At 41.4% G+C, this 27,281-nt stretch overlaps 1 protein-coding gene across 5 annotated transcripts in view; it reads right to left on the reverse strand.

The window, feature by feature from the left end:
* The window catches only part of PTPRA (protein tyrosine phosphatase receptor type A), a 373,699-nt gene that overhangs the window by 207,629 nt on the left and 138,789 nt on the right, over window positions 1–27,281 (reverse strand). For 4 of the 5 annotated variants that reach the window (XM_030191011.1, XM_030191010.1, XM_030191008.1 and 1 more), the window contains exons 7-9: window positions 20,163–20,189; window positions 11,172–11,256; window positions 530–603 (exon numbers count right to left, since the gene is read on the reverse strand). In XM_030191011.1, coding sequence (XP_030046871.1) covers window positions 530–603; window positions 11,172–11,256; window positions 20,163–20,189 — 186 coding nt within the window. The remainder of the gene's footprint in view (window positions 1–529; window positions 604–11,171; window positions 11,257–20,162; window positions 20,190–27,281) is intronic. The other variant, XM_030191012.1, reaches the window with a different exon arrangement.

Raw genomic sequence — 27,281 nt, forward strand, 5'->3', positions numbered from 1 at the left:
AAGTTTGGCAATGTTATTAGACCAGTCAAAAGTAAGATATAATCCATAAGGAAGTAACTTGATAAGCCAAACTAATGGTGTATTTGCTCAAGCAAATTTCTCAGGAATTCTATACAAAATAGTACAACAGACAGCAGTTTTGCATTTATATTCTATACAGGTTCTTCAGAAGAAATTAAATACAGGCATGAATTCCTTCTCCAAAGAGTTTATAGTGAGTAATTTCATAACAGCCACCTAAGCAGGGAGGCAAAGTGAAAGCCATTTTGTGGCCTATTTTATAAAGACATATAGATAGCATTGTATATGCTTATGAGCATAATCACATGTACTTGTATGTACAAAGTAATTTTATACGTGACATTTAATATACTTACACTGGTATATGCATGTGGAAAAGCCCATATAAAACATAATGTCCAAATGTATACCTTAGTGAATGAGAGAGACAGTGACTTGCTCACATCTCTAGAAAGACTGTGCAAAGTTGTTTTGTTAAGAAGCCCCAAGAAGGCATATGCAGGCTCACCTGTGTCATCAGCTCGGCCGTTGGACAATCGGAAAGAATTGGAATGGCTTCCGGCTTGCTTATACTTTTTAAACCTGTAAGTGAGGGAGAGCTAAAGATTAGCTACTGCTTTTTCTAGGAGACAAACACATTCCTGCTAAGATCTGCTTTGAAAACTGTTGCTCTCCACTTCACATCATCCACCAGAGACCTACATGAACCCAGCATTGAAGGTCAATCAATAGGGCCAGCCCTAGCACTAGGGGTACCAGGAACCTACCTAGGGAACCACAATTTTAGGGGCAGCACCAGTAGCGCACTGCAATTCAAGAATCTGAGAATTATAGTCTGACAGTGCCAGTATGGACTACCTGCAGCAGCCACAATCCTCATCAAAATTTTTGCTCCTCCTCTATCCCATCTTTGCTTTAACTGTCAATACAACCACTATAGTTTGAACTAGGACCAGACACCACTCTGCAGGAACTCCCTTCTCTGCTTACCGCTAAGGGTAAAGGAAGTCCCAACCAGCCACTGCCCTCTCTAACTCCATGGCTTTGTCCCCACAGGAAACATAATTCACATGCAGCCACCAGCCAGAAGGAACACACCGATACATGACTGCATATAGTGTCTCTTCCAGTGGGTAAATCATTGGCTGGCAGCAGTTCTGGGAGAAGAACAAGCTGAAATATTTGGTCTCCTGGAAAGGCTCAAAATTGAGAAGTAGGGCTTTTATTTTGTTTGTAAACATCCCCTGGTCTGGTGTTTTTTTTTTTTTTTTGGAGTGGGTAGACAGGGCTCAAGGATGATTAAGATTCTGTGCATTGCAATACCTCTGCTTTCTATTCTGTTTTATATTTTGGTTTCAGATGAAACAGGTTTTTTTTTTTGTTTTTTTTAATACAGATACCCTTGCTGGAGAATTAAATCAGGAAAATGCAGAGACACTGTAAACCAGTAAAAGTAATTTAGCAGATTATTGTCTAACTAAAGCATTGGTGATTTGTCTCCTGTTAGAAGTGTCTATGTAATACATGCACATATGCCACAGTCTAGTTTCTTACGAAAGAAGACTACTACTACTACTACTATTTAGCATTTCTATAGCGCTACAAGGCATACGCAGCGCTGCACAAACATAGAGGAAAGACAGTCCCTGCTCAAAGAGCTTACAATCTAATAGACAAAAAATAAAGTAAGCAAATCAAATCAATTATTGTGTACAGGAAGGAGGAGGGTAGGTGGAGGCAGGTGGTTACAAGTGATTACGAGTCAAAAGCAATGTTAAAGAGGTGGGCTTTCAGTCTAGATTTAAAGGTGGCCAAGGAAGGGGCAAGACGTAGGGGCTCAGGAAGTTTATTCCAGGCGTAGGGTGCAGCGAGACAGAAGGCGCGAAGTCTGGAGTTGGCAGTAGTGGAGAAGGGAACAGATAAGAAGGATTTATCCATGGAGCGGAGTGCACGGGAAGGGGTGTAGGGAAGGACGAGTGTGGAGAGATACTGGGGAGCAGCAGAGTGAGTACATTTATAGGTTAGTAGAAGAAGTTTGAACAGGATGCGAAAACGGATAGGGAGCCAGTGAAGCGACTTGAGGAGAGGGGTAGTATGAGTAAAGCGACCCTGGCGGAAGACGAGACGGGCAGCAGAGTTTTGAACCGATTGGAGAGGGGAGAGGTGACTAAGTGGGAGGCCAGCAAGAAGCAGATTGCAGTAGTCTAAACGAGAGGTGACAAGGGTGTGGATGAGGGTTTTGGTAGAGTGCTCGGAAAGAAAGGGGCGGATTTTACGGATGTTGTAGAGAAAGAAACGACAGGTCTTGGCGGTCTGCTGGATGTGAGCAGAGAAGGAGAGAGAAGAGTCAAAGATGACCCCAAGGTTTCGAGCCGAGGAGACAGGGAGAATGAGACTGCATGATCTCTTGGACAGATGTTTGGTTACAAGCCCAGAACACCTGGGGATCTTGTTGGCAGAGGACGGCGTCACAGGTGGGTGCAAATTTCCCTGGTTTCTTTTAAATTTGGTAATAAACGATGTTTTTATCAAAACGGTAGTCGGTCAGTGTGTGATTAAAATATGGTTTTCAAAGCTTGAAAGCTCTGTTTTTTTCCCTCTGCTTCAAACCAATGTATATCACATTACAAATACCTTTCAGAGTAATGTATATTGCTAATCTCAAGAGTATTGCATTGTACAACTTATATTTTGCCTTTAACCTTAAGGATGCAAGACGGATTACAGATAAAAGAGAACTTCACTTTCAAAGGAATTTATAACAGTCTTCCTTATAAAAAGCCAATAAAATTTACAATCGTTATTTTAAAAATAAGTAAGTTTTGAGTGCCTTTTGAAAAAGAAGATAAGATGAAATCTGATGAATCTGGTAGGAATTCCAGATTTTGGCACTTTGATATACAAAAGATCGCTCTCAAATAGACTTTTGGCCATATCTTTTTCACTGATGGAAAATCTAAGTTCAATTTCTGTACGCTTCTCAAATTCAACCTATTAATAGGAAATGTTAAAAGTGGCACTGTATTTTCAGAATTAAGACCATAAAATATTTTATAAACCATACAGGCTAGCTATGATATTTCAAAATGAAGATGTGACTCCAATAAGCCAATGCAATTTGTTCAAAAGAGGAGTCGCTTCATGAAACTTTCATAGCATAAAATTCAACCTTGCAGATGTATTTCCTATGTAATTTCAATGTAATAGAACAGTACAAGGAATTGCAATAGTCCAAATGAGGAATTAAAATAGCCTAAGAAATAGTTCTAAAACTTGCAGGTCTTAAAGATGATCTTAAACAATGTAAATTAAAGAAAACCTTCCTTATATAGTAACATAGTAGATGACGGCAGAAAAAGACCTGCACAGTCCATCCAGTCTGCCCAACAAGATAAACTCACATGTGCTACTTTTTGTGTATACCTTACCTTGATTTGTACCTGTCCTTTTCAGGGCACAGACCGTATAAGTCTGCCCAGCACTATCCCCACCTCCCAACCACCAGTCCCGCCTCCTACCACCGGCTCTGGTACAGACCGTATAAGTCTGCCCAGCACTATCCCCGCCTCCCAACCACCAGTCCCGCCTCCCACCACCGGCTCTGGACAGACCGTATAAGTCTGCCCAGCACCATCTCCACCTCCCGTCACCGGCTCTGCCACCCAATCCCGGCTAAGCTCCTTAGGATCCATTCATACAAATTCATAGATCTGAAATTCAAAAGTCAATTTTGAATCTAGGATCACAACTAGGACTTTAGATTTACTTTCTTGCTTGAGCGCTTTCCCTGAGGACAAAATTACATTTCTTGGATAAATTGTTTGCAAATCTCCAAACCACAATAATTTAGCTTTCTGTTTATTTTATACGCGAAAGTTGATACTGTCCAATTATCTACTATGGTAATATAACCCTTCACATAAAGAAGAGTATCATCAAAAGTGCTTTGTTCTAGACAGAGGATGAATATATCATCTACATAGGATAATGAAATATATTTTGTTCAGTCAAATACCTACCCAAAGAACTCAAATATATGTTAAATATTTGGGGGAGAAAGCGGAAATCCTTGTGGAGCCCCACAAGCTGATAGCCAAAAGTAGATTCTTCCCAATTTTTTCTGACATTAGGCATATTTTCAAAGCACTTAGACTTACAAAGTTGCTTAGTAACCTATAGAACTTTGTAAGTGTAAGCATTTTGAAAATATGCCCCAAAATGTTCTATTTTCAAGAATCCTGCAAACCAATTAAAGACCCTGCCTGTAATTCCCATCTCACTGAGACCCAGATGCACTAAACCTAGCGAGCCAGCAACGAGGTTTTTAAACTAGTTTTAGTTGGTTTAGCGAGCAAGTAGTATGAATAAAAGGGTTCCCTGAGCCATTTTCCTGTCATGGAAGCAGATAACGAAAATGGAATGCAAAGCTATTATAATGAGCTAATTACGCTTAATGCTCTCTGTAGCGGGTCACCTCTTCGTACCTCTCCTGAAGCAGCTGGCCAAGGAATTGCCAGGCATCTCCTCTCAAGTACAGAGGGATCTATCAAGGAATGCGTGACCTCCTCTTGCTGCTGCTGCCCTCACTGTTGGTGATGATCAAACCCAGGAAGGAATAGTAAATTCAGCAAAGTGCCCATGAAGAACGAGAAGCAGAAACCGGCAGCCACCGTGACCCTCCTCCGTCTTATTTCTGGTGTTTAAGATGTCTCGAAAGCAGGATGTGGAGGGTTGCAGAACTGTGCAGTGGATCCACTTTTCACACTTTCTAGTCTCTGCACCGCTGGCCCTAACCCATATAAGGCAGATTAGCATGACACTTGCCTCCGTGTTTATAAGCTTCTGTACTCTGTATTAGCCACTGCCAGATCTAAAACCCATCCCTAAAAGCCACTTAGCCTCTAAACTCATGACGTTATTTGACAGTGAAAAGCCTTCTACCAGAGCTAGGGAGCACGGAGTGACATGGGAAATGTAGTCTATTTAAATGGTCGCAGTGCTACTGCCAGTGGGTTGATTTAAGGAGAACTACAGCTCCAGGAGGTAGCAAGCTAAAGTGAGCTAGAAATATGAACAAAATGAATTTGCAGCTCGGAGCCAGCAACAGCCGGAGCTCCCTGCTCCAGCCGTTCCAGCTGGTCTTCCTCAGCCAATCACAGCACATTTAGCTGACACCAGTGTCAGCTAAATGCGCTGTGATTGGCTGGCGGGCAGGTAGGCAGGCAGGCACTTCAAGGAAGGCAGGATTAAGGTAAACAAAAAAAATGCTGTAGACGGCTATTATACATGCAGCTTCTCTGCGTGTATGAAGCCATCTGTGACATGCACTGAGCAGCCACGTTTAACGCGTGGCTACTCTGCGTATGCTCAGCTGACCGACTGGCTGGAAGAAAATTGCATGCAAATGTTCTAACAGCGAGCAGCTCATTTGCATGTGATTTCCTTCATGCATGCCTGTTGTTTTCAAAATCGGTAAGCAGCAACTGGGGATCAGTAAGGGAAGGGCTTTTAGCGTGGAATTAGTCCATCAGCCTTAATCTGGTCAATAGCAAAGAGTGATGTATAGAATCAAAAGTGCTATTTTTTTTCTGTGCCACTTTTTAGGTGCCATTTATTGAATTTAGTACTAAATGTGAATAGTGTACCTTCTTGACATTTGTTTGAAAACAAACAAACAAAAAAAACCAAACACAAAATGTTTTGGGGTGCCCATCCCTAGTATATACAGCTGGTGTTAGTCTTTGTGTGTGTGACTAGCTAGTTAGTTGCCTCTTCCATTAAAGACTTGGGAGAAGAGCGAGACTCTCATTTGCTTCCTGACAAAGATTGCTTTGCATTAGGCAAAGCCTTTCTGGGAGTGTGTTCCAGATTGTGGAGCTACTCCTAAAAAGACTTGCTGGTGGGTATCCTTGAATAATTTCCTTTGGAGAGGGTGTGGTTAGGGATACTCTTTAAGAAGACTTTGGCAAACTTGGGGATGCATGTTTGAGTACAGTTTACTTCTTGATATATCATAAGTATAACATCTAGGCAGTTCACAAATACACAGAAAATAAATACAATTTAAATAAAATACACAAATATCATAGATTTATTGGGAATGGCAGGACCATAGACATAAGGAAATCTAAAAAAAGGGTACTGCTTAATTTACAATCCTTTTATACTAATGAAGGTAAGGGGAAAAGGGAAGCGCTTATATGGGCAAAGAGTAAAGGGTATGCTTAGTTGAAAAGAAAAGTTTTAAGCGCATTGTTAAGGTTTAAGAATGAAGATTCCATGCAAAGGGTAAGAGGAAGACTATTCCAAGTGGAAGAGGCCACACCATTAAAGCAAGATTTTTGAATTGTATCTAGCCAAATATGGTGATTTGATGGAACTCTAAGAAAATTTTGATTAGAAGATCGTAAGGTTTGTTCAGGACTGTATAGTATGAGTAAACTGGCTAAAAATAAAGGATTTCCTGAGTGTACCACTTGGTAAAGCTATAATTCAATATTTATAAATAATACGAGAAGTTACTGGTAACCAATGTTCAGACTGAAATAGAGGAGTGACATGGTCAAATTTTTTCTTACAGCACTGCATATATCTAGCAATGCTATAGAAATAAGTAGTACTAATAGTTTCATATCATGTTCTTCCAGGACTCTGGCTCATTTCCTTACTATCATCTATCAGTTGTACTGTGGCATTCTGAATCAACCGGAGCAAACCTTTTGTTGTCACACCAATGTATAGTGCATTACAGTAATCTGGCCTTGATGATTTCATGGCATGAACCACTGTGACAAGACTTGCCTTCTCAATGTATGGAGAAGACAACGTAGTTATTGCAGATGATAGCGGGAACTCCTGAGGGTTGCTTGGATTTGGAGAATCAGCATTAAGTGTGGAGTCCAATCAGGGGAGTTTGTATCTCCCAAAAGAGATCGTGCTGTCTGGGACAGGGTGGCCAACTTCTATACACAGAGGGCCGTATGACTATCAGTACTATCCCTGGCGGGCCGCAACATTAGGTAATGTTGGAACTGGAAATGCACAGGGTGCCATAGATCTGCTGTGACAAATAAGTAAAAATGTAACTAAAGACAATGGAAACAAACTGCTAGAGTGGCTATTCTGAAAATATTTGTGAAATACACTATTTAAAATCCCCCAAACTCTGGTTAAATGTTTTCTTTGTATACTTCCCATGGTCTCGCAGGCTGCATAAAATTCAGTGGTGGACCACAGGTTGCCCACCCCTGGTCTATGATGTGACTGCTTATGTTAGGAACCCAAAGGAGCTCTGTTTCATTTGGATTTGGGCACATTTTGTTGTTTTTAAACCATTCTTGAACCACTGTTAGGTAGTCAGTTTATTCAGGGCCTTAGGTAAGTTTAATTCAATGGGTATGAGTAGTTGCACATTATCAGCACAGATGCAGAACTGAGTATCCAGCGACCGCATCAGCTCAGCTGGTGGCTTGAGGTAGATATTAAACAAAATAGGCGACAGTATCAATCCTCAATATACCCAATAGTTCTGTGTTGAAGTTGGAGATGAGGTACTGCCGAACAGCATGCCCTGGTACCTATCTGAGAGATAAAATCTGAACCAGGCAAGTACTGTGCCACAGATACCATTTTTTTTTTTTTTTTTTGTTAAATCGTGCTAACATAATTTTGTGGTCCACAGTTTTATTTTACACAAAACTTATAACCTACAAATACCGATAAAAGAGTTCAGATAATACAATTCGTTACAAACAATACCACACACTTAAAAATAGGCACAATGTAACCTATACAAACTACTCAGTTAAACGAACCCACCACTTAATTCTTAAATAGAAAAGTTTTAAGCAACCTTTGCAAAACATAAAAATCACTACTTGCCCTAAGTTCCAACTGTAAAGAATTGCAAAAATGGAGGCCTGATAAGAAATAGAAGATGGCAAAATTGTAATAAACCTGACCTTCCTCACTGAAGGAAAGGACAATAAAAGCTGACCACACAGTTAAGATAGGACTGCTATTTGTGCGGTCCTATTTGACTGTTAAACTTATCCAGTTAGGCGCTGAATATCAGCGCCTAACTGGATAAGTCGCAAAATATAGCTGGTTATATGGTAGGTACTAACTGGAAATATTTAGCAGGAGATAACTCCGCTATTAGTGGTTAGGTGTCGATATGCTATTTAACCGGTCAGCGGCCGTGTTTGTCCAGTTAAACAGCTTTAAATATCAGGGGGAATGTACATAAAGAGATACCATATGAAGCATTCTGGCTAATTCGTTTTTAAGGCAGTTGTATAATAAATGGTTGGTAGTAATTATACACAGTGTGTTTTTCTCTTCTGTGATGGGTGCTTCATGAGCTGTACAAGGCAACCAAACAAAGATCCATGAGTCAGGGATCTCACTGTCCTGCTCAGGAGAAAAGAATGTAAAACACTCAGAACTACTATTTCAATGTGATGAACTCTTCCCAAAACTATACACTAAGAGAGGGGGGGAATACTGTCTGTGGAAAAATAAGACAGGACCTTCAAAAATCTGTGGCATATGCTTATGATTCTTCTGGATTCAGTGTTCATAACCCCCCCTTTAAAAAAAACCCAAAACATTCAACACGGAAACCTGCGCTCTGCCAGCTATTCTTTTATCATCTAAAGAGGTAAAAGAGGAGATAAGAAAGCTGCAGTCATTTGGAAAACTTGCAACAAATGTTTCCAGCACTTTCAGAAGATCCTACCCCCCCCCCCCCCCCTAAAAAAAGGGTGTATATTAGTACTTCCTAGTATAGACAGGCACAAACTGGAGTCGTCGCTGGAATCTAAAACCAGACTGACTGCACTGTAATGCTATCAGTTAGATATAAGTTGAGTATTCCTTTTATCCGCAATCACAATGAGGAAAACCCTCGCAGTTCACCAACACCTACATCATGATCTAAGTTTTAGATAACAATCATGGTATGTTTTTAGTTAGTTTCTGCTTCCTAGCACAAAACTACTAAAAGGGTGTGAACTAAATCCAAACAAAAAAATAAATAAGCCTGCAGAACATCATTGTTTCCTTTTAACACAGAATGACTAAAACATTTTCAGTTATCATGAATAGTTGCCAATCCCACTCTTGCAATGCATCCAAAAGAGAGACATAAATAACAATTCTTGACAACCAGGCTTAACACATATTACAGCTGTGGTTACAAAATCTCTTTTAAAAGCATACCAAGTGTTTCTACAAAATCTCTAGAACGTTACTTTTGTTTCCACATCTACCACTTTTGACCTCTTAACCTAATCTGCCTCGATAAAGTTGTGCTCTTGGCAAAAATATGCTGACAGGAGGCTCCTGAAAGGTCCTTGTTAAATTATCTGTCTCTCACCAGGTGGAGCAGAGATGACCTGAGTCCCTTTGTAAGGTCTCGGTATTACATGCTTTAGGTTTTGCCTTCAGAGGTGTACGCATGCATCTAAGTACCTCCAAGGTACAAGTGCATCTGTGTCAACTGGACACAGAAAAATGGGTGAATAAGCACAAGTTTGAAACTCAAAAAGCTGTACTGCCATTCATCAAGGCTTCATCCTTGGTTATTGAACTTAAACCACTGTACCAATTCAACCATTTTTTAAAATATGATATTAGAGACAAGATACATAGAGGTACGTTACAATATAAAAGACCAATAAAACAAGTTGCAGCTGTGTAATACTAGAGACCATTTCTTTTGCGTGGCATACAAATACAGACAACTGGAAAGGAAAAGTTAAGCAATAATAGATTTTACATACGTATCCCCAACGATGTTTGAATTACTTATGGCTGAAAGTAGAGACTACAGGTGCATAGTTAAAACAAGACAGCACGGCATTGAAAGTGGGAATGAAAAATGAAACTACTAGATGAGCAAAGGCTTTGTGCCTGTGTTCATTTATTGGTTCAGAGCCCGAAGGATAACAAGTTCAGAAATAATGCAGCACTCACATCAGAACTGAAAGCTCTCAAACAGATCTTAGAGCAACCTTCCAACAAATGACTAGCTTTCAAAAAAAAAAAAGTCACTGACAAATACACTGTAATGAACTACTGAAAACAGGAGGTAAAGAGAGATGGATGGTAAAATAAATAAAATAAATACAAAATAAAAATTTAGGGCCCTGTTTACTAAGCCACGTTATAGGCGCATTAGAGTCTTTAATGTACGTTAACTATATACTCGACTACACGGTTAGCATGCGCGCTAATTGTAGGTGCGTTAAAAACACTAACATGCTTTAGTAAACAGGGCCCTAAGTGCTTTCTATCAGCTAGGAAGCTTTTTATTTTTTTAATTAAAGATTTTTTTTTAGATTGCAAATGCAAATAACAAAAAGCAAAACTACTATCGGGCTCATTGTCAAAGCACTTAGGGGATCTTTTACTAAGGCACGCTAGTGTTCTTAGCGTGCGCTAATGATCAGGACGCACTAAACGCTAGAGATGCCCATTCAATTGATTACTATATAACTTTGTAGTAAGTGCTTTGAAAATACACCTCTTTGTAATTTTGTAAGTCTAAGTGCTTTGAAAACATGCCTCTAACAAAAGAAACAACAAAAAACAATTATAATAAATAAAATTCTACTAGTCTACATTAAAAGAGAGTGAGTATCAACAAAAAGCACAAACAAAAATAGAAAAGGTAATCCAGGAAGAATATCTTCCTACAACTTAGTCCATTAATAAATCAAACACTTCCCAGGAGGCTGTTTGTTACGAACATTGTTTTTAAAAAATGCTAAAAAAAAAAAACCACATACACACAAACGAACAAAACAGAAACAGATCAGTTTTTCATTGCATTTATTTAAATTGATATTCCATTTAGTAGCAGGAACAATTACTAAACAAGTACCCAAATCTTGAAACCCCAAAACACCAAAATCCTGGGACTCCCAGAATTTTCATTTGGCTTTTAGATTTATTACTTTAATTAATTTAATCTGGGTAAAAAGAAAATACAACAGAAGAAAAGGCTTCAAGATTTAAAAATACTCTGACTCCCTGCATATGCTTTCAATTACATATCTGTGATGTGAACCCTGTTGAATGATGTGTAATGTCAGAAAAGCAAGATGGATGAAGAGGAAATGCATGCAAAGAGTTTACTTCCTTACCTTAACATGTAGAGAACAATAATAATAAATACTATAACAAGCAGGGAGGACAGAGCCACAATTACGGCTATGATGGGCGTCTCATCTGTAGGAGCAAAAAACAAAACAGTCAAACATTATAGACAATCTGTAGTTTAGAATTATTTAGACTCAAGATCAAGAGGTCATATCATCATGTCAAAATAAAAGCAAGCACATAATTCTGCTCTAAAAATTACTCTAGGGAATTTATGCACATCTGCTGTTTAGCACACACCAACTTCTGGTTTATACAATTCGTAAATTAAGTATGCATGTAAACAGTAACACCTGCACTCAGTTTAAGTAAACTTATATGCTGTAGTGATAATAGCAAATAAAGGCCCAGCTCTAGACAGTACATGTTTAGGACCACTGGGGGGAAGGAAAAGCTTGGCTGACCACCAGAACGGAATAATCTGCAACACCCTGCTAGACTGAGAACAGGCAGAAGTGAGGGGTAAGGATGATGCTCAGTTCCCCTGGCTACTAAGACAATATGCGATGGAGCCAAAGAGAGGCTGGGAAGAGGACCTCTACCCTACAACATCTGATAAAGATGATGTTCAGACAGGGAGAGGGGAGGAACTCATGAGCACTGAGCTTCCCCTAGAAGAAGAAAGAGTGGAGTTCATTGAGGAAGAAGAACAGCCTCCCGAAGATATCATATACATTGCCATGGAATAATCTCTGAAGAGAGCAGTAAGCACTTGTTTCAACTTTAAGGAACAATTCTGATACTGGCAGCCGTGGGAGGCCTACAGTTAGTGAAAGCTGTGGAGAGGGAGGTAAGCTGTAGACCCAACTTGTTTGGAGCTATGTCAGTGGAAAAGAGCTGAAAGTTTAATCTATACGTTTTCTGAAAAGGATTATGGTGCACAGATTTGTAAAATATGTTGAAGAAAGCTCCTCTGAATAATAAGCAGAGGAAGCTAACATCTTCTGCTGGATGCAAATTTAAAGATTACATCGTCATTTCTAAAGCTGAACTTTTAAAAGACAATAGACTAATTTCAGCTCCAAATATTCTTTGGTGGATTGCAAACAACTGTTACTTTAGGGAGACTGTGTTTTGCTGTTTGTTGTGTAGACTGGAAAAAAGGAAAATCCAGACACGATTAGTTTCCGGCTCTGGATTGCGCTCCAGAGTGGTTTAAGCAATCTTGAAGGAAAAAAAAGTAATGCCCCTACAACCGGAGCCATTCCTGTACATCACAGCACATACAAACTGTGAGTCCCTTTTACCAAGCTGCGGCAAAAGGGGGCCTGCGCTGGCGTCTGCGCGTGTTTTTGACCCAAGCCAAGGCCACTTTTACCACAGCTGGTAAAAGGGTAGTCTTTCTTTTCTGCAGGAAATGGCTGTGCGGCAAGTTCCAGTTGATTTAGTTCACATATAGGACCACAGGGATGTGTGATCATGGTCATTAGTTGAAGCAATAGTAGCTCTTTAGCTGCACCTGTGGGTGCACATCAATAGTGACACACTGAGTGATCCTATATACGAAATCACTATTTTATGATATTTAGTGCCCACCCTCTTGATGATGCAGAAGGCCCCAGCTTCAATTTTCATATCAGGTCTTCCACTCCCAAGGCTGGCTGGGGATTATGTTGAGATAGCACTCACAGTTCCTGGAAGGACATCAAAGTCATTGTCTAAAGGTAAAATCTAGTGCCTAGATTCAAGGCCCAATGACTGCAATGTTTTGAAAGGACCCTGGTGCACAGCGGCAATGACCAGACTAGGTATATGCTGGGGGAGAGTATAGAAAATGAAGTTTCATGGCAAGCTAGAAAATGACCCCAAGCTCATGAAATTGGAATCTGATTCTGGAGCTAGATGAGGAGGACTGGCAGCAGATCTGGATGCAGACATCAAAACTCTCAATCTGTAATAAAAGTCAGATACTCCTGGATAAACTACTTCATCACACAGACAGATACCCTTGGGTTTGTTTTGGGGTTTTTTTCCCCAGATTCAGAATAACAGATCCCAGAAGATGGAGGGGCAGTGGGATGATGAATGACCATCAGCATGTGTAGTGAGCTGTGATAGGGTTCAAAATTGTTGGAGAAGAGTACAGCAAGTGTCATGCAGTTATAGAAATATGGATTATACTAACTCCACATTTGTGCTTATTGGAAAAACGGGAGGAAGAAAAGGTCTCAAAATTGTTGGAGAACCTTAGAGAAAGTGTCATGCAAATATAGGAATATGTATTATACTAACTCCACATTTGTGCTTACTAGTAAAATGGGAGGAAGAAAAGGTCTCAAAGAATCAACGATCCCTAGTCTTGCACTTTCTACATACAGCCCAACTCACCACAGCTTCTTTCTGGAAGCAAACTGGACAACCAAACTAGCTGAGACTGCATATCTACCCTTCCACAGCCCCTTTGAATGCCAAACTCTCCATTCGGAAGAGCCCCAGCCATTCACTCGCCCACTGCATAGCTGCTTCCGGGTTGCAGGGGAGCCGCACGATCTACGGGGCTCATGGAGACCCCACTCAAACTGCCCCCCGAAGCTTCCACCACAGGCAAGGGCGAAAAGTCAGATAGTGTAGGACCTGGTGGAGCCCGAAAACACTCCAACGTGGCTTCTCTCATCGGGGGTAGCCCACAGATCTTCGCTCTCCTCTTACCCATTGGAGCCCGAAAGAACTCGCAACACGCTGGGGACGAGAGCGCCAGCAGGTATATCTCTCCTCAAAACGCCATCTTGGATCTCTCTCTTAGTGTTCTTTCAAATTAGATCTGTACTTCTGAGTTTTTGCTTCTCCTCCGCCCCCTACCTCAAGCGCTGTAATTGTAAGGAGGTTGCCAGCAGTTTGGTAAATTATTGCTTAGAGTAGACAATTTTCCTTTTCTATTACATGACTACTCTGCACTTTCCTGTGATTTCTTTATTTTCTCTTTCTGTATTTGTATAAAGAAATAATAAAAAAAGAAAAAATACAAGATGAAAATATTGATACACTGCTATGTATAACGATTTAGGGGGTCCTTTTACAAAGATGCGCTAAAAAATGGCTTGGGGTAGTGTAGGTGCTGGTTTTGGGTGTGCGCCAATCCATTTTTTAGCGCACCTTTTTTTTGCCGAAAATGAACGTGCGGCAAAATCAAAATTGCCACACGTCCATTTTTGGGTCTGAGACCTTACCACCAGCCTTAGACCTAGCAGTAAAGAATCTGGGCGGTAATGACCTACGCGCGTCCATTACGCACGTCAGAAAATTAAAAAAAATTTTCAAACGCGCGCCAAAATTGAAATTACCACAAGGGCCACGTGGTAGCCAGGCGGTAACTCCAATTTGGTGCACGTTCAGCGCGCATAGTAAAAGGGGCCCATGGTCAAGTCAGCCTCTTATTTATTGTACTCTCCCCTTTCCTTTCCTTCCATTTCCAGTACTTAGCCCATTCTGTACCATAGATCTCCTTCCTTTCACGCAGTGTACTAGGAAGAGAGTCAAACTTTGCCAGGGTTAAATAAAATGTTATTTTAAAAACATTACTTCAAATCCCAGTCCTGGCTCCAAATGACCTGAGCTGTAAACAGGAAACTGCTGGACTCCACTGCAACACCACACGTACTAAACGATATAATCACGACTGAAAAAATAAAGGCCAAGAACAAAACGTATGAGTTGATAGCTTTTTACGGAAGCCATATGGGGGTGGTGGTTCTGTATTAGTGCACCTAGGTGGTGCGTATTCTATAAAGGAATGTAGGTACCATAGTATACGTGGAGGGGCATTTTCGAAAGGAACATCCAAGTTTTGATTTGGACATCCTTGCAAAACGTCCCAATCCAGGGGCGGGGAAACCCGTATTTTCGAAACAAGATGGACGTCCATCTTTCATCTCGAAAATATCATCAGGGACGTCCAAATCCTTAAATTTGGTCGTCCCTAGATTTGATTGTCCTTAGACATGGATGTTTCTGATTTTCGGCGATTTTCAAAACCAAGGACGTCCATCTCAGAAACGACCAAATGCAAGCCATTTAGACTTGGGAGGATCCAGCATTTGTAGTGCACTGGTCCCCCTGACGTGCCAGGACACCAACCAGGCACCCTAGGGGGCACTGCAGTGGACTCCATAAATTGCTCCCAGGAACATAGCTCCTTTACCTTGTGTCCTAAGCCCCCCCAAAACCCACCTCCCACAACTGTACACCACTACCATAGCCCTTACGGGTGATGTGGGTACAGTGGGTTTTGGAGGGCTCACTGTTTCTTCCACAAACATAACAGGTAGGGGGGGGAATGGGGCTGGGTCCACCTGTCTGAAGTGCACTGCACCCACTAAAACTGCTCCAGGGACCTGCATACTGCTGTCACAGACCTGAGTATGACATCTGAGGCTAGAATAGAGGCTGGCACAAAATATTTTTAAAGATGTTTTTTTGAGGGTGGGAGGGGGGTTAGTGACCACTGGGAGAGTAACGGGAGGTCAACCCCGATTCTCTCCGGTGGTCATCTGGTCATTTCGGGCATCGACAGCAGAGAACCGCCTCCTCAACCGGTACAGAGCAGTTCCCTGTTATCGGCTCCAGTAGACCACAGTTCCGAAGCGTCGATAGGTTTAACTGGACAGGAGGCAAGTCCACACTCGTCGGGGGAGAGTGGGAGAATTGTGACTCCCACCTCAACTGCTCAGGCCGTTACAAGAACTGCGGAGGATAATCGAGGAGCGGTTATGAAGGGGAAAATATACCAACTGGGTGAGTCAGAGGATATATTACTTAAAACTTTTCAAAAAAAAAACCTGTGAAAGTTACATTGGACAGTTTGTGGTTGTTGATAGCGGATCTTGGTAAAGCATTATGCCCACAAGTAAATCAAGTGAAAGAAGAATTGGTTGTGGTCACTGAGAAAGTTAAAGAAATGGACACTGAAGTTAAAGCGTTGTCGATGCAAGTAAACAAAGTGGAGAAAGAATTACAGCAGGTACAAGCAGTACAAACGACAATGGTTAAAGACTTGTTAAATCTGCGGAGGAAATCAGAGCTTTTGGAAAATGCTTCTCGTGGTAACAACTTGCGTTTTATAAATTTCCCTTTTCATACTATGATCTCCCCAAAGGAAATGTTGAAACTTTACTTTAAAGAAGTTCTAGGTATAACAGACGAACATGTCCCTCCAGTGACTCAGGTTTTCTATATTCCCACAAAGACAGAAAAGATCCAGCAAGACAAAGGAAATAATCATTTGTTAGATGTTTCAGCTATGCTAGAAACTTCTGACTCAGAGCAAATTACAGCATCTACCCTTTTAGCTACGTTTGCGTTATGCTCAGACAAGGTTTGGATATTGAGAAAAATTTTTCAGACAAAAGAAAAACTTTTTAAAGGATTACCTGCTCGAATATTTCCTGACCTTGCAAGGGAAACGCAAAATCGTAGGAAAACATTTCTACAACTAAAACAGGACACATTGCAAATAGGAGCAACTTTTTATTTAAAATATCCCTGCAGATGTTTGGTTTCATATCAATCTGTAAAATATGTATATTTTGAACCTTCACAACTGGCCTCATTTATATCATCAAATAAAAAGGTCTCATAATTTTTTTTCCCGTGCTTAAAAACAAAAACGTCTCGATCTAAGTGATTGAAATTTTCTATTTTCCTTTTGTTGTCTCCATATCTGCATCTTTGGACTCCTCTGTTGTGGACTTTAATTGGTGCTAATAAGAAATTTTTTTTCCTATATAACTTGTATTTCTGTATTTCTCTTAGTATTAGTACCATTTTCTGCTCAAGTGATTTAACTTGTATTATTATTATTAAAAGTATAATAAAAAAAAAAGAGATCCTATGTGCTTGTCCCCTGCTTTCTTGAATTCAAATATAGCCTCCATTACACCACCTCCACTGGGACACTGCTCCTTGCATCCGCTACTGTTTCCGTAAAGTAGTGTTTCCTTATTTATTAGGATTTATTTACTACCTTTTTAAAAGAAGTCACTCGAGGTGGTGTACTTTAGATTACTTCTGAGTCTGTCACCTTTCACCTTCATCCCATGTCCCTTCATTCCCAAACTTCCTTTCAGTTAATAGACTTACCTCCTGTGCACTTCTGTCATGGAGGTATTTAAATGTCTCTATCATATCTCCCCTCTACCACTTTTCTTGCAAAGTATACATATTAAAACCCTTTGACAAAAGACCAGATTCTGACCAAATCCATCTTGTTTACACAGGGCTTTTTTTGAGGGGGTACTTGGGGGTACTGATTACCGGCTCCTTTTCCATTGTCTGCTACAATTGGCCCATGGTCCCCAAGTTTAATGAAATCATGTTACATTTGTACCCCGCACTTTCCCACTCATGGCAGGCTCAATGCGGCTTACATGGGGCAATGGAGGGTTAGGTGACTTGCCCAGAGTCACAAGGAGCTGCCTGTGCCTGAAGTGGGAATTGAACTCAGTTCCTCAGTTCCCCAGGACCAAAGTCCACCACCCTAACCACTAGCTCAGGCCTTACACACCAATTCTGCTTTTAGATTCTGTGACTGGTTGCAGGGGGGTTGGCTATTGTGGGGTGAGTCCCTCAGTGACCACCCCACCCCTGAAGGGTGGCGGCACCTTTTTTGCTAGAAAAAACACACTATGTTTACATTACTTTGAAGATGCAATCCCTATAACCACTCTGATTATTTGAAGGTTGATATAACATATGATCTGAAATAAAATAAACTGTACACAGTATTTTAAATGGGTCTCACCAGAGACTTACATAGAGGCACTATCACCTTTTTTTTCCTGCTGGCCATTCCTTTCCCTATGCAACCAAGCATTCTTCTGGCTTTTGCCATCACCTTTTCTACCTGTTTGGCCATCTTAAGATTCAATAATCACCTCCAAGTCTCAGAACATGCACAGAAGTACTTCATCCCCTATACTGTCCCTCTCCTTTGGGTTTTTAGTAACATAGGGGCCCTTTTACTAAGTCGCGTAAGCATCGACACATGCCCAACGCGCGCAAAAATGGAATTACTGCCCAGCTACCGTGTGGCTCTTGCAGTAATTTTATTTTTGGTAGGCGTCCGAAAAACAATTTTTACTTTCGGATGTGCATATCGGACGCGCACCAAGTGGCATTTGACGCACGAAGGTCATTACTGCCCGGTTACTGCGTGAGTCTTTAGCACTAGGTCAATGGCTGGCGATAAAGTTGCAGACCCAAAATGGACATGCGGCAATTTTGATTTTGCCGCACGTCCATTTTGCGCAAAAAATTTTTAAAGGCCTTTTTTTACAGGCGCCCAAAACCCGCGCATAAACTACCGCAAGCCATTTTTCAGCACACCTTAGTAAAAGGACCCCATAGTAAATGATGGCAGATAAAGACAGGTCCACCCAGAAAGACAGATAAGATGTACCTACCAGTCCATGCAGTTTACCACCCCCTAAGACTTTTTTTTCTTAAGTGTGAAAGTTATTAAGTTTTGCTTTGAGTGGAAATGATCTATACTTTTATTCCATTCTTGTGCCGTATAGGGATTCTTTTTGCATTTACTCCAAATCTTTTTGTATTTTTGTAACTGCTTTTATCCCCACCATCTGCCATTCGAAACAGCATTCAATGCATGATCTGAGCACACATGGAAATTCTTGCATCGGCGGCTGAAACACTCTGCTGACTCCTTGCAGCATGGGCAAGAGCTTGGGCAGCAAATCTCTTTGGTTGGTGGGGCTTGACTATCCCTGCCAACTAGGCATCCAGTGCCACAATTTTGGAGGGGGTCTGAGCCTGAAGTGGAGGGGGCTAGGTCCCCAAGCCCCCCCCCCCTCCCCAGCTACACCCCTGACACACACGCAAAGGAGTTGGAAAATATTCTCTAAGTCATGCTTTGCATTTTTTTTCTCCACTTGTTCTTTTGTTTCATTTAAAGCCTGCCTCCCTCTGTACCCAATTAAACTCACACAGCAAACTCTGAAAAAAAAAGCCTGCTCTGGTTTCCCCATCCTCTCTTTAATCTTCATTGATTCCTGGGATCCATATGGGGCAGAATAAATCCTCAGTCACTCCTGAAATTCAGAAATGGCGCCAGCGGTATAGGAACAACTAGGATCGCTCCTGCCTATGGCTTGAGATATGATAAATTAAGTAAAATTCACACGGGGATGTTTCTTTTTTTGTTTTGTTAAGGTTTGCAGCACAGATATAATCAGCAAGCCGAGCTGCCAGTTTTAATGCGAAATAGCATACACACACACATACATAAAATGACATGAAAAACCCCATGCAAAACTGAGCAAAACTAATCTATGCACACTTCTGTAAGAAAAGTATAACTAACAATCCACACAATGAATGAAGCAGAATTTGGGAACCGTAATTGCTTCAACATTGAGTCATTTCTGTAATTATTCATAAAGGACCACATATATTTCAGGCCATATAAAAATAGCTAAAAAGAGATATGTTGCCTTTATAATGCTTAACAGATACAATTTCAAAGGTTTCCACTATAAACTTCTGGTGATTTTTAAAGGTCCCAATGCTTTCCAACAACTCTGCAGGTTTTACTTTGACTACATTTTTTCTTGCTGGGCCAGCCCAGTATTTTTTTGCTGTATGAGGCACTATAGCAGGTTTTCTCTGAGATAAAACTCTGAGCCATCATTTAGACTGGTTAATTCTGAGCTTCAGCAGGATAAACCTTTGCTTGCACTGGGCTCCAGAAAATCCATGCGTTGATAAAAATTTGCTCATTTAATATTTTAATTCTTTTCTGCTCAAGTCTTTACAGAGCCTTTCAATAAGACTGTTAAAAACCTTCTTTTAAGGTCTGAATAGAAGAGAACATGGAAAACAAAGCCAAGCAAAACAAAGCCTGCATGCTGAACTCAAAGAAGAAATAACATTACAGAGCAAAGGAGAAGCAATGTTAGCATGGTAAAGACGCATGGTTACATGGTTTCTAGGAAATGATGATGACAATGAGGTGCACATCTTACCTCGCCTGTCTTCCGAGTCAGAATTATCTGTATAATAATTGAAAGTAAAACATGAATATTTATTTACTAAAGGGAAAAACAGTGAAGGCCAATGTTTATCACATTCATAACCATTTAAAAATAAAGTTGCTGATTCCTGTCATTGTCTATTCCCAGAAAAACATCCACACTGGACCATCAATACTCACCAGAAACTATTACAAAATTAATCAAATTTATTTTAACTCACGACTACTTCCGCTTTAACAATAATATCTATCTACAAGTAATGGGCACTGCGATGGGCACCAGGACAGCACCCCAATATGCCAACCTTTTTATGGCTGAGCTGGAAGAGACATTTCTGAATACATACCAGACCAAACCTCTAAAATACTACCGGTACATCGATGACATTTTTATGATTTGGACGGAGGGGGAAGAAACTCAAACAATTTTACTATTTCTTCAATACATACCATCCTATAATCAGATTCAAAATTGACTACTCCCCAGAAAAAGTCAATTTTTTGGACACCACTGTCTAAATCAGCGATGGCTATATACAAACATCCATATACAAGAAACCCCCAGACAGATGCAGCTACCTCCACAACTCCATCTTCCACCCTTCACAATACAAAGAGATCTGTTATTTACAGCCAAGCCACAAGATACCACTGTATCTGCTCTGACCCAAGGGACAGAGACAGATACCTTGAAATCCTGACTGCATCCTTCGAACGGAAAGGCTACAACCCCAAAATAATCTCCAAAACTATTGCCTCATCCCTCAAAATACCCAGGGAAAATCTGCTACAGTACAAAGAAAAAAAAAGCCACAGACAGAATCCCCCTTATAGTGACATACAACCCAGAGCTGGAAAAATTAAGAAAAATCATAAAGATCTTCAGCCTCTACTCCAGGAGGATGAATTACTGAAAGAGATATTCCCATCCCCACCAGTACTTGCTTTCCAACAGCCACACAACTTAAAACACAAGCTAATCAGAAGTAAACTCCCAACACAGACTCAAAAAGAAGAGAATGGCACACATCCTTGCAATAAATCCAGCTGCAAGCTATGCCAAAACATTTCACAGGACCCCACAGTCATTCACAAAGGAAAAATATTCAACATAAAGGAATCCTTTACTTGCTCATCTTCCAATATGGTATAAATCATTCAGTGTAAAAAATGTAACGGAGGATGCTATACTGGAGAAACAAGCGTGATGCTAAAGACAAGATTTAATTTACATAGACATCACATGAAGAATGCCAGTGCCAGCCAGGATTCCACCCCTGTGAGGCAGCACGTTACAAAATCAGAACACTGTACCAGTGATTTCATAGTAAGAATCTTGAAAGGTAACTTTAAAACAATATAGGAACGTAAAACCTTTGAAGTCAAAATGATTGAACATTTTGACACCCAACAGACAGGACTTAACAAGGATCTGGGTTTTCTAGCCCATTATAAACCATAAATTTGTTTTGCTCTGTTTGCCACCCTCCTCTCACCTATCCACCCCCATCCTGTTAGACTGTCACTAAAATGCTTTGATGTTTCACTTACATATATACTGTCATCTAACACATTTGCTTATTTCTGATCTGAGGAAGAAGGGCAACCTTCGAAAGCTAATCAAGGAATGTATTAAGTTATGTCCAATAAAAAAGGTATCATCTTATTTTCTTTTCCATGTTTTATTTTGTTTTATTTCTATTGATTACAGAAAAACGATAAATCACCATTGTGGATCATATAACAAAGATACTCACCTGTAGTAGGTGTTCTCCGAGAACAGCAAACCAGGTATTCTCACATGTAGGTGACGACATCTGAGGGAGCCCCGGTGCGGAAGCTGGCTAGTTATAGAAGTTACGAGGAAATTTTAGCAGTGTCTTACCTCGCATGTGAAGGTGCCTTCTTGCCCAATTCGCGAGTACCTCAGTCAGGTAATATAGCTAAAGGAATACAACTCCTAGAGGAGCTGGGAGGGTATGTGAGAATACCTGGCCTGCTGTACTCTGAGAACATCTACTACTGGTGAGTAACTTCGCTTTCTCCAAGGACAAGTAGGCCCAGTTGAATTCTCGTATGTGGGAATCCCTAGCTACCAGGCTCACCGAAATCAACAATGCTAGGACAACAGGAACTTGGCACATCAAGGCCTCAAAGTCAATTAACCTGAAACTATATACATACTAGCTGTGAAGGTGCAGCCTGGAACATAAAAAAAACTGGGCCTAGGAGGATGCAGTTGGATTCTACACACCAATCAGATTCTGTAGGACTGCCTTACAAACCATGTTGGGGACCCTGTTCAAGTAGTAAGATGTAAATGTGTGAATGGAAGACCAGGTCGCAGCCTTGCAAATCTCCTCTATGGAGGCTGACCTTGTGGGCTACTGACATAGCCACGGCCCTGACATTATGAACCTTGATATCTCTCTAGAGTCAGCCCAACCTGGGTATAAGTGAAGGAGATGTAACCTGCTAGTCAAATGGAATTTGTGCATTTGCCCATAGCCACCCCATCCTGTCCAGGTCAAAAGAAACAAAAAACTTGGAATGTCTATGAGCTTTAGTCCATTCCAGATAGAAGGCTAAGGCTTGCTTCCACTCTAAAGTATGCAGTACGCTTTTACCTAGATAGGCATATGGTTTGGGGAAAAATATTGGCAGAACAATCAACTGGTTCGAACTCAGACACCACCTCAAGAAGGAACTTAAGGTGCATGCAAAGAACTACTCTATTATGATGAAATTTAGTGTAAGGTGGATTAGCTCAATAAAAACACTGCCACCAAAAACACAACTTTCCAGGTCAGATACTTCAGATGAAAGGAGTCAAGCGGCTCAAATGGAGCTTTCATCAACTGGGTGAAAACAACGCTGAGATCCCATGACACCATAAGAGATTTGACAGGGGGCTTTGTCATAACAATCCATCATGACTTCTACCTCCTAGTATCATCCATTATCCTTTCCTTAATGTTTTTAATCCAATTCTAATGCTTCTCAAACCTCACACTAACACTATTTGCTTTTGTCTCACCTAGAATCTAAACTGCACTGAACCCTGGAAAGGGATATTAGCGGTATACAAGAATTGATTTGAATTTGAATAGCAAACCTTTCATAAAATTAACAACTAGAGGCTGAACGGAGATGAGCCTACCTCCTACATGGAGATGGTAAGCATTAATTGCACAGAGATGAACCCTTACAGAATTGTTTTTTAAACCAGGCTCAGAGAGGTGCAGGAGGTATTCAAGCAGTTTTTATGTAGGGCAAGTAAGAGAATCTAGGACCTTTCCCTCACAACAGTCAGCAAACCTCTTCCATTTGAAAGAGTAGCACCTCTTAGTGGAGTCTTTCCTGGAAGTAAGCAAGATTCTGGAAACACCCTCAGGCAGATTAAAGGACACAAATTTTACACTCTCAACATCAATGCCGTGAGGGCGAATGGATCCCTCATTCTGCATAATGGGGGTCAAAAAAACACTCCAGTCTCCAGATTTGCCTCGGCTAATAAGGGGCAATTAGGATCATAGTTTCCCTGATCTTGCGTAAGTTTCAGCAGAGTCTTCTCTATGAGAGGTATTGGAGGATATGAATTCAGAAGACCTGTTCCTCAATGTAGGTGAAAGGATCTGACACTAGTCTACCATGTGACCTGAGCCTGAAACAGAACTGGGGGCCTTTGTTGTTGAGATGAGTGGCAAAAAGATCCACAGAGGGAGTGCCCCACTCTTGGAAAAACTTGGACGCTACACCCTTATTGAGAGATTACTCGTGAAGTGCATGACCCTGCTCAGTCTGTCCACCAGGCTGTTGTCCTTTCCTGCTACAGTAGGTACATGGCTCACAGGACCATCCCATGAAGGAGGCCCACTGCCACATCCCTATCGCTTCCTTACACTAGAGGTAGGTGCCATTACCCACCTGCCCCCCCCCCCCTTGTTCACATAGTACACTGCAATCTGAATGTCCATTTGGATCAGAATAATTTGATTCTGTAGCCAATCTCTGAAAGCCTTTAGAGCGTTCCATATTACCCTCACCTCGAGGATGATGATATAGAGATTTGTTTCCTGAGCCCATCGATATAAGCTCTCCCATCCCAGGTTGGATGTATCTGTTATCAACACCTTCTGAGGAGGCAGAATTTGGAGTGGTAGTCCCACAGTCAAATTCAACCAAATTGTCCACCAGAGAAGGGAGTAACCCAACTCTGGAGGGACCTGGATGATAACCGCTAGGTTCCCTTCTGCCTGAGACCACTGCGAAGCTAGGGTCCACTGGGCCTCTCTCAAATGGAGATAAGCCAAGGGAGTGACATGCACTGTGGAGGCCATGTGATCTAACAATCTCACCATCTGCCAAGCTGTGATCTGCTTGCTGCTTCGAACTTGCAAGGCGATTGCTACCAAGGTATCTGATCTCACTTGTGGCAGAAAACCCCAAGCTTTCACTGTATCAAACAGAGATCCTATGTACTCCAATTGCAGTACTAGGAGAATATGGGACTTGGGGTAGTTTATGACGAACTCTAGTAGATCCAACATCTGAATAGTTCTCTGCATTGACTGTTGTGGTCCCCCCCCCCCCCCCCCCCCCCCCACTATGTGCTCTTGACCAACCAACTGTCAAGGTAGGGAAACATGCAAACTCCCAGTCTGTGTAGCAATGCTGCAACTACTGCTAGACATTTTGTGACAACCTGGGAGCTGACATGAGGCCAAAAGGCAGAACACGATACTGGTAGTAGTGTTTCCCTAGTCAGAACCTGAGAAACGTCCTGTGACTGGAAAGTATTGATACATGGGTATAGGCATCCTCCAAGTCCAGACAGCACAGCCAATATTTTTCCTGAATCACGGGAAGAAGAGTGCCTAGGGAATCATCCTGAACTTTTCTTTGACCAGGAATTTGTTCAGGGCCCTTAGGTCTAGGATGGGACAGAATTCCCCCCCATTTTCCCAGGCACAAGAAAAGTACCTGGAATAGAATCCCTTCCTTTCTTCCCCTGATGGTACGGGTTCAACTGCATTGTCCTGTAGAAGGGTAGAGATTTCCTCTACAAGTACCTGCTTGTGCAGAGAGCTGAGGTAAGATGCTCTTGGTGGGCAATTTGGTAGTCATTGATGCCAATGAAGTGCATAACTGAGACAAACTATTTGAAAAACCCACCAGACGGAGGTTACAAGGGGCCACCTTCAATGGAAAAAAACTGAGCCTCCCCCTTACCGGATGGCTACTTGGACTGCAGCTATGCTCTCCTGGAGCCAGTCAAAAGCTTATCTTTATCCTGGGGAGTCAGCTGGGGCTTCTGAGGGTGGGACTGACGAGGGCAAGAACCCTGAGACTGGGGCTGCTGGGCAAAGTGAGAAAGTGATGGAAACCTATGGCTATAAGAGTAGTAGGTCCATCAACCAAGGCTAACTCAAAAATCTCCTAATAGAGGAAGATGCAGCTGGAGGCTGCCGAGAGAGGGACTGGATGGGGTCAGTGACCTCCTCCTCCACCTTCTCCCCAGAAATATCTCCTCTGCAAGGTACGTCCACTAATCTCTCCTGAACAGCTGGTTCTACGTCAGAGACATTCAGCCATGAGAGTCTGTGCATCCCCACAGCCATGGCAGAGAGTCCGGACACAACATTAAAAGTTTTATAAGTGCCCCGGCCAGATACTTTCTGCACTCCAGCTACTTACCAGCCAAACGGCAAAACTCAGTGACCTGCTCCTGAGGGACAGAATCTGTGAGACTAAGAGTACTATGTAGCAAAGCCTTCAAGTAGATGTTTGTATAGAGTTGGTAGGACTGGATGTGGACAATAAGCATCGAGGCCTGATAAACCTTCCTCCCAAATTAGTGTCCAAGCCTCTCTACCTGGGGGAACCAAGATACGAGTCCTGGAACTTCTGGCTCGTTTGAGGGCGGATTAGACTATCAGGGTATGGTGAAGCAACTGAGCCCTCTCAAATCCGGGAGCCTTCTGGATACTGTATTTTAATAATGGTCTATGGCCTTTTCCTTTAGGAAGCCGTCCAAACCTTTTATTAAACCCTGCTAAACTGATTCATTTTAAATTTACTACTTTGTAGCTTCATTCCATGCCCCCTAGTCCTAGCATTTTTGGAAAGAATAAACAAACAATTCACATCTACCCATTCCACTCCACTCATTATTTTACAGACCTCTTTCATATCTCCCCTCAGCCGTCTTTTTTCCAAGCTGAAGAGCCCTAGCCGCTTCAGCTTTTCCTCATAAGGAAGTCGTCCCATCCCCTTTATCATTTTCATCGCCCTTCTCTGTATCTTTTCTAATTCCACCATATCTTTTTTGAGATGCGGTGACCAGAACTGAACACAATATTCAAGGTGCGGTCACACCATGGAGCGATACAAGGGTATTATAACATCCTCATTTTTGTCTTCCATTCCTTTCCTAATAATACCTAACATTCTATTTGCTTTCTTAGCCACCGCAGCACACTGAGCAGAGGGTTTCTACGTATCATCAACGTCGACAACTAGATCCCTTTCTTGGTCGGTTACTCCTAACGTGGAACCTTGCATTAAGTAGCTATAATTCGGGTTCCACTTTCCCACATGCATCACTTTGCACTTGCTCACATTAAACCAAAGTTTTAGAGTCACAACCTGGTTAGCCAGACACAGGCTTTTTGGATCTATTGAGGACCGACAAACCACAAAACTCTGATGTGTGAAGTTAAGGGGAAGTCCAAGAGATGCCTGCACACAGTATCATGTGCTCACATTCTTATTAAGAGGAAGGATGGTGTTTAGCTGTTCCCACATCTACACCAATCGTTTATCATTTATTTATCTTAGTATATTGTCTTTGTCATCAAAACAAATCAAAGTGGTTAACAAAATTAAAGATTACAAATCCATTCAGACTCAGTTGTGGACCATTGTGCTTAAAGCCAGCCCTCCCACTTATACAGGTTCACTTAAGAATGAATTAACCATTGGAGAAAGCCAATGCAAAGAAATATGCTTTTAGCAATGAACATAAAGTGGTAAACGATTTTTTCCAAGCACAAATACTGTGGAAGGAAATTCCAAAAGACAGGAGACAAAAAATAAAAAGCTGGCTTTC

Source organism: Microcaecilia unicolor, chromosome 2 (assembly GCF_901765095.1).
Source record: "Microcaecilia unicolor chromosome 2, aMicUni1.1, whole genome shotgun sequence".
Lineage (NCBI taxonomy): Eukaryota > Metazoa > Chordata > Amphibia > Gymnophiona > Siphonopidae > Microcaecilia > Microcaecilia unicolor.